General features: G+C 43.4%; 1 protein-coding gene across 2 annotated transcripts; it reads left to right on the top strand.

Annotated features, from left to right (window-relative positions):
* Positions 1–2,879: 2,879 nt before the first annotated feature.
* On the top strand, positions 2,880–14,003 carry ACP5 (acid phosphatase 5, tartrate resistant). 2 transcript variants are annotated; one of them, XM_066614999.1, is made up of 6 exons: positions 2,880–2,904; positions 3,266–3,385; positions 6,262–6,516; positions 9,413–9,540; positions 10,391–10,736; positions 11,547–14,003. In XM_066614999.1, exons 3-6 carry the CDS (start codon positions 6,262–6,264, stop codon positions 11,787–11,789), a joined length of 972 nt encoding a protein of 323 aa, XP_066471096.1. In that variant the 5' UTR covers positions 2,880–2,904; positions 3,266–3,385; the 3' UTR covers positions 11,790–14,003. The 2 variants fall into 2 exon arrangements, with proteins under 2 accessions (XP_066471096.1, XP_066471095.1); XM_066614998.1 differs by lacking the exon at positions 2,880–2,904 and having other exon boundaries at positions 3,129–3,385.
* The last annotated feature ends 2,662 nt before the right edge of the window (positions 14,004–16,665 follow it).

The following is a 16,665-nucleotide window of genomic DNA, read 5'->3' as shown; positions in this document are numbered from 1 at the left end:
TGTCCATGTCTTAAGACTTCCATAGGTGATCTGGCACTAGAGTTTGTTCCAGAACCCTCATCCCTGGGTTACTGTCCGTGCTGACAGCAAAATCAACAAAGAACCTTGTCGCCCCTTCAAGACAAACACACTTATTGTTACAGAAGCTTTCAGAAGATTATCTCTAGTTGGGTAGCCCAGCACCGACTGGTAATGAGCCGCTTTCACTGTAAGCAAGGAATGGCGACCTCCAGGAGGCCTGTGAGAGAGAAGTGCCTTTGTCCAGGAAACCCTATGGATCACTAAAGACAGATTGGAACGGTTTTAACTGGGAGCTGAAGGTGACCACAAGCAGGGTTCTGCCACTTTTTCTTCCATAGAAGGCAACTCTTAACAACCAGGCTGGTCTTGCTGATGTGTCTGTGCTGCAGACTGAAGAATGTCTGATGTAAATCCATAAGGTGTGCAACCCTGTTTGCGGAACTGCAGCAAACACAGTCTTGTAGGGCTTGGCTATAGATGATGGATCATGTGGTGTGCTCTGGGTGGTAGCTCAGAGTATGTATGTAAGATAAGCGTCTTCCGTATAAGGTGGTGTTTTGTTTTAGTTCTTGCTTCCTGACTGTGTGAGAGCTTTCTTAAAGTCACAGATGCACTTTGTAGAACATGAAGTCCTATAGACAGAGATGTAGGAATCGAAAAGAAGAGTGACTGGAGGAGATGGAGGCCTAAGAATTAGAGAGCCCAGTACAGGGGTATGTGCAAGAAAACTCCCTGTGCTGCTCAAGGAGTTTAATGTTATGGGCCAGAAAGGGGTGGATAGAGAAATTGGGCAACACAGGGTGTTGGTCAGTAGTCTGAGACTGCAATCCCATTCAGTGCAATCCTTGCCTGAGAGTAAGTCCCACTGCAAGCAGTGGGACTTACTTCTGAGTAGACATGCTTAGGCTTGTCCTGTGAGTGCCTGAAGAAGCATGACTGGCTGGAGGTGGAATGGAGGAATAATGGGTGGTGGAATAAAGGAGGGGCCAAGGACTTTGTCAGCAGATCATAGATCTTCCATTCTTCCCTTTCCCATTCAGCCTCTCTGGTTACTAGGCTTTCTTCATCCTGCTCATCACTTCTGTTTATACTCTTGCATCCCAGGCGACCCATATAAAGCTTTCTGTTAGTCTTTAATAAACTGGCCATCTCTGCCTTCCTCTCTACAACATTTTCCCTTGGGTATGATTGCAGAAAGACCTGCTTGTAAGAATGACTCTTTAAATCTGCCCAGTGGATCCTGGATTAATCAAGAGTTGTGACGTGTCATTCAGATGAGCCAGGATTTCCTAGCTGGGGGCAGGGAGGCAACTACGCAGGCCTTTATCCATTAGCTGTTCTTGTGCTCTGAGGCCAGAAATCTCTGAACCATGCTTGTTTCTAGGGTTCTTTCTGGACACAAGGCCTCAAATGAATGATGGATGTTGTTCTTGGTAGGTCACCTCTGGTTTGGTGGGTTTGTCAAATGGGTTTGCTGTGTGTGTTTCAGTGGGAGAGTGCCTGCCAACTAAGGACATTAGGAAGGATTTTAAACATAGTTCTAAAAGTAGCCCCTTTGCAGGCTGTTTAATTATGCTTCAAGTGGAGGGGAAGTGAGCTGATGCATTACCATGCTCTGTGCTAAGGCAATTCGAACACTGCACCAGAAAAAAAGAGAGGCCTGGGGCCTCTGTAAATTATTCAGATTGGAGAGATTTGCATGTGTCTGTTCACCTTGCAGAATTCTGCTTCAGTCAGTTATGGGTGGGGCAAGAAGTATGCAAGTTATTGAATCCTGACATCACAACAATTAGAAATCCTACATACACAATCCTCACATTATTGGATATTTTGACAGATGCTTTCAAGCCTGTTTTTGCTAGTCGTAAGGGCTAGAAACTTGCTTTTAAGAAAATAAAAGAAAAGAAATGAAAGTGACAGCTCACAAGGGTGCAGAGCTCTACAGAGTCTGTGCTATCACAGAAGATGCACAGGTGTGGCATAGCAGTTTTGCTTGTCTGTCTCTGCCACCCCTGCTGCCCAGTAGAGTCCTAAGGAAACATTTAAAGACACATTTGGGTGAAATGTTCAGGAAATTATGAGGGAAGTTAAAAGAGTTTTGATAGAAGATTAACAAAACTTGGGGAGGGATGTTATGCACATACTAAGTACTGAGGTGCCTCCCTTCTTGCTGCTGCCTCTTGCTGCATCAGCACTTCGGCTTATCTTTTCTCTTCCAAGGACTTGTTGCATTTTATCCTCATACAAAATAAGAATGTTTTGATGGGAAATCTTGTGTAGTCACTGACACATTTTGAGAACTTACTTGTTTCCATTGCCCCCCTGTACCAAAGCAGAAAAGTCTCATTGATTCCTAAGGACATGGCAATTGTCTTGCTGAAATAGCCCATCATTCTGTTTCTAACAAAACAATCCTATGCATGTCTAAGAAGTAAGTCCCACTGTGTTCAGTAGGCTGTACTCCCAGGAAAGCGTTATAGGATTGCAGCCTTAGTTGCATATCTCTGGAAAGTTGTCAACAGGGCCAGAAGATGATGGTCATGCCCTCTTGTTTGGTCCCAGCATCTGGTAATCAGGAATAGTTCCTTCGAACATGGAGGTTTCATTTAGCTGTCATGACCAATTGCCAATAGCAGTTTTGCTTGTCTCTCTCTGCCACCTCTAGTGCCTAATAGAGTTCTAAAGAAATATTTGAAGACACAATCGTCCTCCAATTTAAAGACACATTCTGTCCTCCATGAATTTATCTTGTCTTTGATGGGAGAGAATGAGAGAGAAACAATTTCTTTCTCCAATTTCAACTTCCAGGTGTTGGTCCCAAGTTCATGAAAGCTTGTTTTACGCATCTTTCAGATGTCAGGTTGCCTGCTTCAGTGCTGGAAGGTTGGTATCCACCCTGCTAGTCTCATTCAAAGGTTACACTTTTAATTTCCAGGCAGCTATTAGTGTCCAGTGGGAGTGGCTGAGAAAGCGTTAGGAATTTGGGTGTTTTGGTGTGGTTTTCTTCCCTTATCACCTATGGAGTAAAGTCTGGTTAAAGAGTGACTTTAACATCTGACTGTCAGGTGTCACATGTCTGTGGGGTTGGAGAGAGAGGGAGTGGCAGGCAACTGTGGGTCATCTGGCCTTTATTTCTCCATCACACTCAGCTTTTCTGCTTCAACACCCCCTGACTGGTGCAGCAGGGAACTCCCCTCCCCCCATTTCCCGTTTTCTGTGCATGATAAAATGTTCCCTGTTGCAGCAGGGGCACTTCAGTTGTGCTGGAATGGCAGTTGCACTTCAGGGAACCTGAGTTGCTGATCTGACACCTAGGAAGCGGTGCATCAAGTTTTCCCAAGAAGGTTAATTGCAAACAAATGCAGTAAGTTGATCTTTTTTACTAAAACTAGTGGCCTTGCTGGCAGACAGTTTGTCTCCTAATTTTTTTTCTCTTTTTTTTCTTTTTTTTTCTCTTGCACTGTCTGTTGTGATTGTGTCTACTCTTGCTTCCCTGGCCCACTCACTTGCTTCCCTCTCCTAGCCTGTTTTCCTGGAGTGAAACAGAACAGATGGCTGTGCAGACTTGAGACTTATGTCGTCTTGAGAGCAAGCTTATACCTGGATACATGCTTGTAGCTGGCTGATGCCCTGTCATGCGGGATGAGAACATAGACTGCTTGTTAGAAAAGGCACTAGCAAGTGCTGAGAATAAAATTCAGGAGGGCTGTTTAAAGAACAAGAGTATTCAACAAGTGAATGTATAGGAGCACAAATTCTAGCAAATTGCTTGTCAGTCTCTACTAGACTTTGAAGAGCAACCTCTACTAGGTTTTGAAGAGCAAGGGGCTAAACATTAAGTGCTAATAATAATAGAGTGTGTAAGATGCATTAGAAGGGGAATTCATCAGAGGGGCATTGGGACTCATATTAAATCCATTCCTATCCATTGGTTACACTAATGCAAGTCCTATTAGTTTCAATGGGATTTATTTTCAAGTCAGTGTGCACAGAATTGTAACCTTAGATGACTCAGGGCCCAATCCTATCCACATTTCCAGCACCAGTGCAGTTGCAATGCAGCCCCATGATAAGGGAACAAATGCTCCAATACCTTGAGGTGGCCTCTGAGTCTGCTTTCCCACCATAGGATGCAGCACATGCCTCATTGGCACAGTTGCACTGGCACTGGAAAATTGGATAGGATTGGGCCCTTACATGTTTACTTCATAGTGAGTCCTGTTGACTTAAATGGGATGTATTTTCCATTGGGTGTATATATAAAATTGCAGCCTTGCAATCCTGTATATACAGTACTCACTTTATAGTAACCCCAACCAAATTTAATGAGACTTGCTTCCTAGTAAATGTGCATAGGATTAGGCTGCTTAATGCAAAGGGAAAACTGGAAAAAATGTGGAAATTGGAGAGCTAGTGGTTGAATTGTTTACAATGCTTATGAGTGCAAAGGATATGTGGGGATCACTACAACCTGATTTTTTTTTTCCCCTCCGGGCACATCTTAAAATGAGAGATGGCTAAGGATGAACCAATGGACAGGCTAAAAATTGACCACAAATGGGGACTAGAACCTGTATATGCAATAGTTCTTTAACACAGGGCCCAACCATATCAAACTTTCCAATGCTGATGGAGCTGTAATGCAGTCCCAAGATAAGAGACTAATGTTGCCTTTACTTGACAAAGCCTCGATGACTGCCCCTCCACTGCAGAATGCAGTGTACACCCTATTGGCATGCCTGCATTAGCACTGGGAAGTTGTATTAAAGCAAGATACCATGGTGTGGATCAGTGTCACATTGAATTAGGCAAGATTGCTCCCTTCTATTACCTGCTTTATTCCTGTTAACATGGGCTTTTATTTTGGAGAAGGACGGTGCCATGCACTGCAAATTCTAAGTAGTGAACTGTCCTTTTGATGAATTGATTTTTGACTGAAGATGAATTAGTATCACAGATACTCAGCACAGTCTTGTGCATCTTAACTCAGAAGTAAGTCTCGCTATGTTCAATGGATTTTATTTCCTAGTAAATGTGTCTTAGGATTGCAGATGGGTTTCCAAAGGCTGTTTAATGCTTTCAGGAAATATAATTTGATGGTCAGTTGATAGGATAATACTGTATACTAGGGGTTGGACCACCACTGCAAAATCTAGAAAAAATATTAAGAGGTCAGAAATCCTTCTGCATCACTCAGATGCTGTGGGACCTGGGGCAAGTCATCTCCTTCATTCATATTTCCTGTTTGGATTCCTAACATGCTTATTTCAGAACTAAGGTTGCGGAGAAGGTTGGGGGGTTCATGGGCCATAGTATTTCATATTTTATGTGTCTGTGTCCAAATTAAAAAAGACAGTTACCTGTGTAACTGGTGGAGGCAAAACCACAGAGACCACAGTTTAATTTGATGCCTGAGATTTGGTGGCTGTGTCATGTATATACTTCCCCACCCCTTGTGGGGGGAGGGGGAGGCAAACCCTTTGAGTATACATTATGTGAAAAATGTGCTTCAGGCAGAAATAATTACTTTTTGAAAAAGGAATTCTACCATGTCTCACGCCACCAGCTTGCTAATGTAATTTTGGAGTTCTTGGAGTGAGCAATGGATGTGTGTTTTTCTAGACAAAGTTTGATTAGATAAATGGATACTGATATAAAGGCATCTTCACAAATGGCTTTAAAAATGGTCCTGGAATCTTCTATGTTTGTGAAAGTGATGAAACAGCCACACTGAACAGAACATCTGTTCAGTTTTTGAAAGGACCTGTTTGGTTGTTAGACACCTTGAGAGCCATATTGGCTGAGGAATTAGATAAAAAATAATCTTAGAATAAATAAATCAGGTTCCATTTTCTGTATCTCATTAACAACTTTCAGAAGATGTGTTTTGGAGTCTAAAGTGTTCTTAGCATCATTTGTTACATTTCCAAGAATATATGGAAGAGACATAGAAGAGGTAAAATAGCAACTCTCATTGGACCATCTGGTTGTTTAAAAATCATTTTATGTTTTCATACATTACAGAATTCTTTTGGAATTTGGTGCTGAGAGCAAAAGTGAAATAAAATTATTCTGTTACACAGAACTCTTTATCAAGTGGAATGCAAAGGGAGTGCAAGTCTTGTTAGGAAAGGACCATCCTGAAAAAACCAAGTGAACAAAAACAAATTGGTTGGTTGATATATTTTCTGTAAACACAGTGTATAGTTCTGTGGGCTTTAACTCTTTCCACTCTTTCAGATGATGAATTTCCTGTACCTCTTGGGGCTCTTCCTGGCTGTTCCATCAAGCCTTCATGCTGCCTCATCCCTGCGCTTCCTTGCCATTGGAGATTGGGGTGGGGTCCCCAACGCTCCTTTCTACACAGCCAGAGAGGTAGCTGTAGCTAAGGAGATGGGGCTGACGGCAGCTTCACTGGGAGCTGACTTTATCCTGTCCCTTGGAGACAACTTCTACTACAGTGGGGTGAATGATGTCTATGACAAACGTTTCCAGGTAAGGAACCACAGAGTGTTGGAGCCTCTGTGGTGGGGAGACAGAACAAGATGCAATTAAATCTGAGGTCATTCCTGAGTTGGTTTGGACACTATGCTATGTGAGTGATCTTAAATTAAGTCTCTGAAATCCAGCTCCCGAATACCGGAGATCCTGTATCCCAGCGGTTCCCAAACTATGGTTCTGTGGCCCACCAGTGGGTCATGACCAGATTTGGTGGTTCACCAAACTGACATGGCAGATTAGGCAATGTGCATTAGCAGTTATACAACCTGTTAGTGGGGGGCAGCATTGCTGCCCAATCACCAGTATAGCCACAGAGGCTTGAGGATCTGACTGGTCAAGTGCAACTTTCTTTTTTAGGTGGTTCCCAATGCTAAAACGTTTGGGAACCACTGCTGTATTTTTAAAGCTTTTTTTAAAGTTCATTCAAGGTTAATTCAAGCCGCCCTGGGTCCCTTTAGGGAGAAGGGCGGGATATAAATAAAGCTGCTGCGGCTTATTATTATTATTATTATTATTATTATTATTATTATTATTATTATGTCTGCATCAGGGCAACCTCCCTAGCAATCTTCATCTCTTTGCTTCTTAACACATTATTCCGTGCCATGTTTCTGCAGCATGATCTGTCAGCCATGCATGTTGTATGTCTCTAGTACAAAGCACACTAGGACTTACTCCTTCTGTCCGATAGTGTTTGGTCAACATTAATTGTATACCAAGGCACATTTGGGTGGGTGAAGAACCTGGAGACAGAGAGAGGCAGGAAAAAGCGTTGGAGGCATTTAGGGAAGGCTCAAAAAAGTGAGTTTTGAGGAGAAAACTAGAGGAGAAGGAGAGACATGTTGACCAACAGAAAGTGTAAAAAGTGTTACTGGGGATGGGACAAGGTTGGAAAGGCTGAAAAACAGATTGGAGAGAGCCATGATTAAGACGTGGGAATAACATAGATCACAGGCTCATGGATTTTGAAATTGGGTACTAGCTGGAGTTAAAGGGACAATGTCAAGCAAAGAGTTTTCCTCCAGAGCAGTGGTTCTCACACATTTAGCACTGGAACCCACTTTTTAGAATGAGAATCTGTCAGGACCCTCCGGAAGTGATGTCATGACCAGCAGTGACATCATCAAGCGGGAAAAGTTTTAACTAACCTAGGCTGCAATCCTACCCATACTTACCCAGGAGTAAGTCCCATTTACTATCATTGTTAAAAGAATATACATAGTAGCCTGTTCAAAGTACAGGTCTGTAACATTTCCCCAAATGCAGTCACATACCATGGTAGCATCAAGTCTAATATATTAAAAATAAAATATTGAAATGAATGGGAACCCACCTGAAATTGGCTCGTGACCCACCTGGTGGGTCCCAACCCACAGTTTGAGAAACACTGCTCCAGAGGATGTAGAAGATTGCATATGAGGTGGGCGAATGGAGTCATGGGAATTGTTGAGGGCTGGGAAGCAGAGAAGAAACAGGGATGCATGAGAAGAGTTGTAAGTGGTATGTTTGTTCCAAACACCAAGCTATGCACAAATTTGATGGAGTTTAATAAACAAAGCTACCTGTTTTCTCCCCCATGGAAAGAAGCCTATAGAGAGAGAAACCATGTATATTGTACAAGTCTCACAAAGCAGGCTATGGGGAGGCCCAACAAGGAACAATGTTGATGATCCACAGAGGAGGGTTGTTGATGCAGGCACCATTCAGCAAACAGGCCAGCCACTTGGGAGAGCTACATCCATGGTATTTGCTAGTTGGGGTGCCTTGCCAAATGATGACTTTGCAGTGCATCCTGGAGAAACACAGTGTTAATTTTTTGGACCATAAACATGCTGTCTTTTATTCTTGCAACTCCATCTTCAGATACTAATTTTGTTAGAATTTCAAAATCTGGGACAGTTTAGCAAGGCTAAGGGAGCCGGTTGCCAAAGCAAATGTACCAGTAGAACAGGCACTTTGCTGTTAAAGGTAAGTATATTCATACTAGGTAACATTTGTTGGGGGGAGAAGGAAGGAGAACTTTCCTAGTCCCTCCTTCTTCCAAAATGTTCCGCTGCTTGTTGGGGATGTGACCTCTACAGAGGGCAAGAGAATCAGTACTGAGATGAGTAGTCTGATTCATGAAGCAGCAGACTGGGCCCCCTGGCTCATGAGTCAATCTGCTCTTTGGAAAGGTTCCAGTCTCCCATTTCAATGGCAGTCCTCTCCAAAGAGCAGATATATAGCAGACATTCATCAGTTGCAGATCATTTGACTGGACAGAGATCTCTTTTAGCTACCCCCTTCCATGGGATCTACTTATGGGTAAGCATCCAAAAAGAAGGGGACTGATGAACAATGGACGTGGTTCTGTCAGCTGAGAAGAGTTCCAATTCATCAGCTGAAAGTAAATGGTCCTTTCAGCCAGCAGATCTTTAGAGATGTCTCACAGGCCATCATGGCCCAGGGCAGTGGTCTTCCACTTTAAAGAAGAAATGGCTTCTTCTCAACCAAACACAGATGTGGGATACTGAGGAGTCAGCTTTCCCAGGATATTTGGGGTGGGGGTGGGGAATAGCTTTGTGTCAACACACCCTAAGCTCCAAAATCAGATTTGCATTCCTGTAGTAGGGTATATTAGAGAAAATGGATAGTGTGCCTATTAAAGGAGTACAGTTGTTAGTTGTGGACGGTACCCATTTTCATGCTCAGTGAGATTGCTGCCTTCTCCGTAGATGTCGCCTGGCCATGGATCTGCATTTAGAATGCCATGCAGTGATGTGGTGTTGCAGAAAGCTGTTGCTGGCCTTTTAGAAAGCCAAGAATGGATCCAGTGATCCTCTGATGAAATGTTTCTCTTGCATGTGCATATGACATATACACACATTAAAACTGACTTTTTCCTTTCCAGGAGACCTTTGAGTCAGTTTTTCAGGCACCCTCATTGCGCAAGCTGCCCTGGTATGTTGTGGCTGGAAACCATGACCACTCAGGGAATGTCTCAGCCCAGATTGCCTACACCAAGATCTCCAAACGTTGGTGAGATTACACTTTTAGGACTGTGTCCAATTTTGGTCACCATGTTTTAGGAAGGATATTGATAAGTTGGAACTGGTTTAGAGTAACAAAGATGTGGGGGTCTGGAAACCAGGTCCTATGAGGAACTGTTCCATGAGCCTGGATAAGATAAGATGGCCATCTTCGAGTATCTGAAGAAGGCCTTGCTCTTTGTGGCTCCTGAGGGCAGGACTAGAACCAATGGGTTGAAACTACAGGAAAGTAGACATAGGCTAAATATGAGGAAGGATTTCCTAAACGTAAGAGCTGTCCTGTATGTCCTAACGGAATAGCCTGTTGTGGGATTTCCCTCACTGGAGGCTTTCAAGCAGATGTTGGATGATCACCTGCCAGAGATGCCATAGTAGTCACCTGCACTGAGCAATGGGTTAGACTAGATGACCCTCAAAGTGCCTTTCCAGCTGAGATTCTAAAATAATTTAGTGGACATACAGCATGTGAGAATAGGGTTAAGCACTACCTCACCCTACCTATGCTTTGATATAATCTGAAACCTCCCATACCTCCATTAAAAAAGAAAAGAAGCCCATCAGATGACACTTCAGGTACCTCTCATATTATTATCTCTAGTTTAGCCCACTGCGTCTTTAAAAGTGCTAACTGGGCCTGTGAGAACACTCATGCAAATCCACAAATACCGAGTCCTGTTTCAGAATACCCTTTTTACATGATGTTAGACCAGCCCTGATATGGGTTTCTCATTCCATCATGTGCACAGAGAGAATGTGGCTCCTGGAGCATTCCACAAAGATACCTGCACGGTGGAAGTGTCTTCCATTCCTTCTGACCATTCCTTCTCCCGTCTCTGCAGGCACTTCCCCAAATACTACTACAGGCTGAGGTTCAAGGTACCTGGGTCCAATGCCACGGTGGCCATCCTCATGATAGACACAGTGACCATCTGTGGTAATTCAGATGACTTCCAGAACGAGCAGCCCCTGCAGCCACGGGATGTCAACATGGCCCGTAGCCAACTCTCCTGGCTCCGCAAACAGATGGCCAGTTCCCAGGATGACTACTTGCTGGTGGCTGGGCACTACCCAGTGTGGTCTGTGGGGAAGCATGGTCCCACCGCATGCCTGGTCAAGCAACTGCAGCCATTGCTGCTGAAATATAAGGCCACAGCCTACTTGTGCGGCCATGATCACAATCTTCAGGTAAGCATGGGAAGAAGTTCTGCCATGATGAGAGCTTGATCTTTCTTTCTTTCTTTCTTTCTTTCTTTCTTTCTTTCTTTCTTTCTTTCTTTCTTTCTTTCTTTCTTTCTTTCTTTCTTTCTTTCTTTCTTTCTTTTTAAAGGGGGTGCAGTTTGTGGTTTGGCATGTTAACTTAAGGCTGGGGCAGACTCCTATAGGGAGCTAGCATCCCAGCTCTATATAACCAACCTTTCAGCTCCTTCAAATCCCTACTCGAATATTATCACCGAAGCCTTTGTCATAGTGGAGGCCTTCTGCTTACTTTCTTGACATCCAGCAGAGGCAGTCAGTCCTCTGAAATGGCCCATGTTGTTTTGTGGCCTGTACAGATCACATGAAACAGAAGTGAAACCTGTTCTGCTTTCTATCATAACCACTTGTCTTACAGAGTCTAGCTTTGAACCCATACATCCCTCTCTTCCTTCTCTTTCATAGCTTGTCCTGAACTTTATCTGTTACCCTCTTTTTCACTTTCACTCTTTCCACGACTTTTATTATACCCATCTTGCAGATGGGGAATGAAGACTGATCAAGTATGAGCCACTCGCATTCCTTCAGCAGGCTTTCTTTGCTGCATTGGAATCTCTGGCAAACTGTGATTTAGGTAGCGTTGGTTCAACTCCCGACATCTCCTAATTCAGAGTCTGCCAGACAATGTTTTCCCAGAGGAGTGGTAGTTGGGCAACAGCATGGTGGGATGAGATGCTGCAATTATATGAAGTGATGGCAACAAGCCTGGTGTTACTCTCTTCCTTCCTCTTCCCCCAAAAGTACTTGCAGGACAAAACTGGCATGGGCCATATTCTGAGCGGAGCGGGCAACTTCATGGATGACAACAAACAACACTTCCATCAAGTTCCTAGTGGTTACCTGCGCTTCTTCTACGGCCATCCCTCATCTCAGGGGGGCTTTGCCTACATCGAGGTCGATGGCAAGAAGATGAGCATTACTTTCATTGAAGGTTCAGGCAAATCACTGTACAAGACTTCCCTGCCCAGGCGAAAACATCTCTAATGCAAGATGGTCACCACCACTGAGAGCTGTATTCAGCATCCTAGCTTGTAGGGAGTGGCACTGAAGTGGCACTGCTGGCATCTTACGCATCCCACTCTTTCCTCCTAGGCTGAGAATTGGTGCCTGGGGAGGGAATAACCATCCTGAAAGAGTCCTAGCATCTCATACTTGGGAGGTACTCCCATGGCACTCTCCCCCACACTTGAGTATGTCATGTATGCAAACCAGCCATGGCCATGTTTCAATTTGCCTCTCAGTAGAACCTTATACCTTCCCCATCCCCTACACATCCAAAGTTTTCCTCTAGGCATGATCCCTCTGAAACCTCATAATTTACACTGCAGCTTCTGCCTCACTCTTGGGACCACACCTGATGTGGTCATCGATACAGTTTTCAAGCCACGTGGCTATGGGAGAACCATGAGTATAAGGTTTTCAGCATTGTGGCTAGGCTTATGGCAGAAATTGAAGCTCAGTCGGTGGGCTAAGGCCTGCCTAGCCTAAGTGAAATTCCCATCCTTGTTCCTGGCTTTGGCTCCAACCCTGAGTTTAGGGTCTCTGTGCAGTCATGGCTATGTGACTTGAGACCCATGTTGTTTGAAATGAGAAGGATAGAATTTAAGAGTTGCCGCATGTTTTCCCCCTGAGGGGGCATTTTAACACCTGACACAAGTGAAAACCACAGTAAAATTGGCAACACTGGGTCACTATCGTTCTTTGCTGCTGTGGTATGAAAGAGAAGGGGGAACTATGTTTTGGCCTTACACAATGTGTTGCTACAACATGAAAGAAACTTGATCTTGTAGCAAGCACCTGAAAAACAATAAATCCTTAGAGCTACCATTAACTCCTAGAGTTATCCTAAATTAGCAGAAACCTTTGGCTAGATAAGATAGTTGCAAGGATGTCTGCAGGGTCATTGTTTCAGGTGAAACTGATGGGGCTCAGTCAGCTGATTAGGAGTGGGGCTGAAAATTAACTTTGCCCCGTGTTTTGAGCAGCACTCTGCAAAGCTGGTGTTTCAATAAAATTGAAATGCGAACAAAATAACAAATGTTTTCTGAAGTGAGCCACTCCTTGTTGCTCACACATGCATGTGTACGTAGACAGTGCAACCTGTCTCTTTTAGCCGCTTCTCAATAATCTTCTCAATAACTTCTTAATAACGAAGCATTTAAGCTGGAGCTGAGAACTTGCTGGGAATTCTGCACCATGTACAGTACTACAGCTTTCCAATGAAATGATGTGGGTGTTGCCTTCAGACATCTGCACACTCATTCAGTTTAGGCCCTGAAGGGGGAGGTTTCCTCTTCCCAAATATCTTTTGTGGAGCAGGAGGTGGCTGGGGCCCACAGGACTCACATAACCTTCATAGGACTAAGCAGAACCTTTGCATCAGCATGAGAGGCTGAGGTCCTAAAGTGGGTAACTGCTCTGCCCACTAGAATGATTTTACTGTTCCCATCTAAGGGTCAAACCTTCATGCTGTTCAATGTGTTTTTACTTTCTTTGTGATTATTTTTAGAGAAGTTGGGGGTGGATGGTAATAGCCGGTCCAAATCAGGATCACAGCAGAAATGGAGTTCAATCCTTTCCCCTAAACTGTTTTCCAGTAAAATTCCTTCTCCACCATCACTGCTGCTTGCCCCAAGAGAAAAAGCATATGGCTGTAAATGGTAGCTTTGAGTAAGGAAAACAGTGCAGGTAGACAGTGTTAACTCCCCCACCCTGCTCATGCTGCAGTTCCCATCAAGGCTCCCTGTGGTTATTATTATTATTATTATTTTTACAAAATGTTCACAATATGGAGTTGTGACCCTGCATTTAACAGCATGTGTAACTTGACCCTCAGTCATCTGTTCGACCCAGGAAGTTCTGATGCCATGACACTCCATGAATCTGGAGAATGCTGCTTACCGGCTTATGCCAAATGCAGAGAAAATGTGTATTCTTCTAAACTATCTGATGATGGATCTCTTTTGAGTCTTTCATTTTTGTGTTTGATTGTGCTCTAAACATTAGCTGCTGTTATGCATTTTAACATCATTGCCAAGATTTTTCTGTGGAAATCTAGGAGCTTGGTTTCCCGAAATCATGATTTTGTGCAACCAGAGCCCAGTTTAATTCTTTATATGGGCTCTTTAGATTTGCTTTAGAACAGAATCTTCAAAGGTCATCTGGTAACTCGTGTTTCAATAAACTACTTCTAAAATGGTTTCTGCTTTCTATTCTGCCAAATAAATTTCTGTAATGAGGAACAATTTGCATACCAAGGTTCAAAAAGAGATTGTTCTGAATCACAAATTCTAGGAACCTGCAAGAAAATAGGTGCTTCCTCATCTCTCCACTGAGAAACCCAAGTCTATTGTGGCTAAAAATGGGGACAAGAGCTTTGAAACAAGCAGTAAGAAGTATAGCTGCAAGGTTTCCATTGCTTCATAAGCACCAACCAATGTCTCCCTGGTAATATTTTCTAAAAGAAATGCTAGGATGATGTCAGGCAAAACATTGAACTTGGTAACATCCCATCAAGCATTTCTTTACTACCCAATACTGGGGAAATGCTAAGGGGCAGCAGTTGCGGTTCCCTTGTAACATCTGGTTAGGCCCTCGCATTCAAGCTCTTTCAGCTCAATTCTTACATATCCTATCTACCTTTCAAATTGCCAAGGTTGTTGTTTAAAATCTGAACAAAGACACAAATATTTTAGATTAAAACTGAATATTGATACTATGAGGCAACAGATGGGAGAAAAAAATATGACTTGGCTCTTCAGATAAAAAATGCATTTTTTTTCCTTTTACCACCTGGTTTACATTTATGGCATGCTTGAATAATTTCCATATTTTTCCTTCTTCACTATGGAGAACACAAACTTTTTTGAGAATAATTAACATTCAGCTTTAACTTATATGTAGGGCATTCCAAGCTTTGAAGGAGCCTTGTTAACAAAGAACACAAAAAGAAATCTTCATGCTGCAACAAAAAGCAAGAGTCAGACCCCATGGTGTGGTCTGAAGGCCCTTGAGGCAGCAACTTTGCTGAATTAGGGCTGGGCCTGATCAGAAACCACCTTGGAGCCCCCCCCCCCCCCGCCTTGAGTTCTAATGTGGAAGAAAGGTGGGGTATAAATATAATAAATACATTATATACATGAAGAAAACAACTTCCAAAGAGGTAGTTGCATTAGGGCTCAGTTCTATCCATCTTTCCAGTGCCAATGCAGCCATGCCAGTGAGGCGATTGCTGCATTCTTCAGTGAGAGGAGCAGTCACTGGGCCTCCTCAAGGTAAGGGAAGGTTTGTTTCTTTACCTCAGGAAAGTGCTGGAAAGTTGGATAGAATTGGGCTCCTAGTCAGCCACAACAAAAGCAATGAAGCATTCTAGCACAAACATATATTTTTGCATAAGCTTGGACTATGGTTCACTTCTTCAGATGCATAATGAAAATGGCCCTGTGGTAGTTCAGGACTAAAAATTTTATGGTAATATAAGCACAATAAAATGGTTAATCTTTAGGATATCACCTGATCATACTGGTTCTGCCCCTCATGTAAGCAAGAGCAGACATGTAAGCACATACCTGAGGAGAAGATCTTGTGGAGTGTAAAGAGGAACTTCTAAATCTTATCTCTTAAGATAACCAATTCAGTCTGTACTGATGTCTAATTAGTTATTTCCCTGCCTTGCTCATTCAAAGGTCAAGCACGTATCATCTGCTTCTCTGATGGAAGATGGTTACACTTATTTTAGAAACTGGTTTCTTTTATATTATGCTCTGCTTAATTGTTATTTTACTTTAATTCTGCTGCAGCTGTAAACTTGTTCAGTAGTTTGGGACTCATATAAAAGGTTTCAAAGGTAACTTAGGCTACAGTACACACTTTCTTGGGGCAAAGCTCCATTGAACACAGTGGGACTTCTGAGTAACATGTATAAAATGCCACTATCAGATACCTTTTCTTGTGCTATTAGGCTTCTGTTGGGTAGGGATGTATAGACTTTGAGTTAAAGAAGATAATTTTTGATACAAAGCTCAGTGTAACTTTGAAGCTGTATACAGAAGATGGCCAGAGGTAAGGGGAAACATTTCCCATTACCTCTGAGTAAGGACCACTAGCCCCATGGGTCACCTCAGACTTGCGCCATCACTTGAGGTGGCAAGGAGAGCGGAGCAGCTTGGAGCCACTCCGTTCTTCCCGGGAAAGGGGTTGGGATCCAGCATAACTGCCGGATCCCAGCTCTGCCTCCCACTCCCCTCCCGCCCAGGAATGCCTCCCCCCTGCCCCCCCCCGCCTACCTCAGAGGCTTGGGCCAACACAAGCCTCACAGAGGAAGCCAGCACAGAGGCTTGTGTCAGCCCCTGCAGGCCAGCGCTTCTTTGAGCACAGCCTGGCTTCCTTCCAAGGAGGCACAAATGGGCTGGAGTCATGGACTGGATTTTGCCCAAAGTAAAAAAAAATCACCATAAAAACATAATTAAAACAAGTACCCAAAACTAAACAGCTATCACTTTTTTTTTTTTTACTACTAGCTATATATTGCAGGTGAAAGTTGTATTCATATGGAATTCTGTAAATCAGGAGGGAGACATTCTCAAGGCCAATTATGTCAAAAAGGCCATCCATACCACCTGAGCAATACCCTATAGAGCAGATGTTCTTCATTTCCTTGCCCCATAACCATTATTTAATCCAGTCCCAATGTGTGAATGCCAAGAGCTTCACTGGTTGGGAGGAGTTTTCACTTCTGGCTACATTGAATCTCACTTCAAAAAGCCACCTGGCCTTCAGTAGTAGTTTTTGGGAGTACTACTAGGGATTGTGAGAGGAAGTGATGACTGGAAAAGCCCTGGTGGATAAGCACTGCCCTTGA

The sequence above is a fragment of the Tiliqua scincoides genome, chromosome 2 (assembly GCF_035046505.1).
Source record: "Tiliqua scincoides isolate rTilSci1 chromosome 2, rTilSci1.hap2, whole genome shotgun sequence".
NCBI lineage: Eukaryota > Metazoa > Chordata > Lepidosauria > Squamata > Scincidae > Tiliqua > Tiliqua scincoides.
The sequence above is the reverse complement of the archived record's forward strand: the minus strand, read 5'-3'. Positions and strand labels throughout refer to the sequence as shown.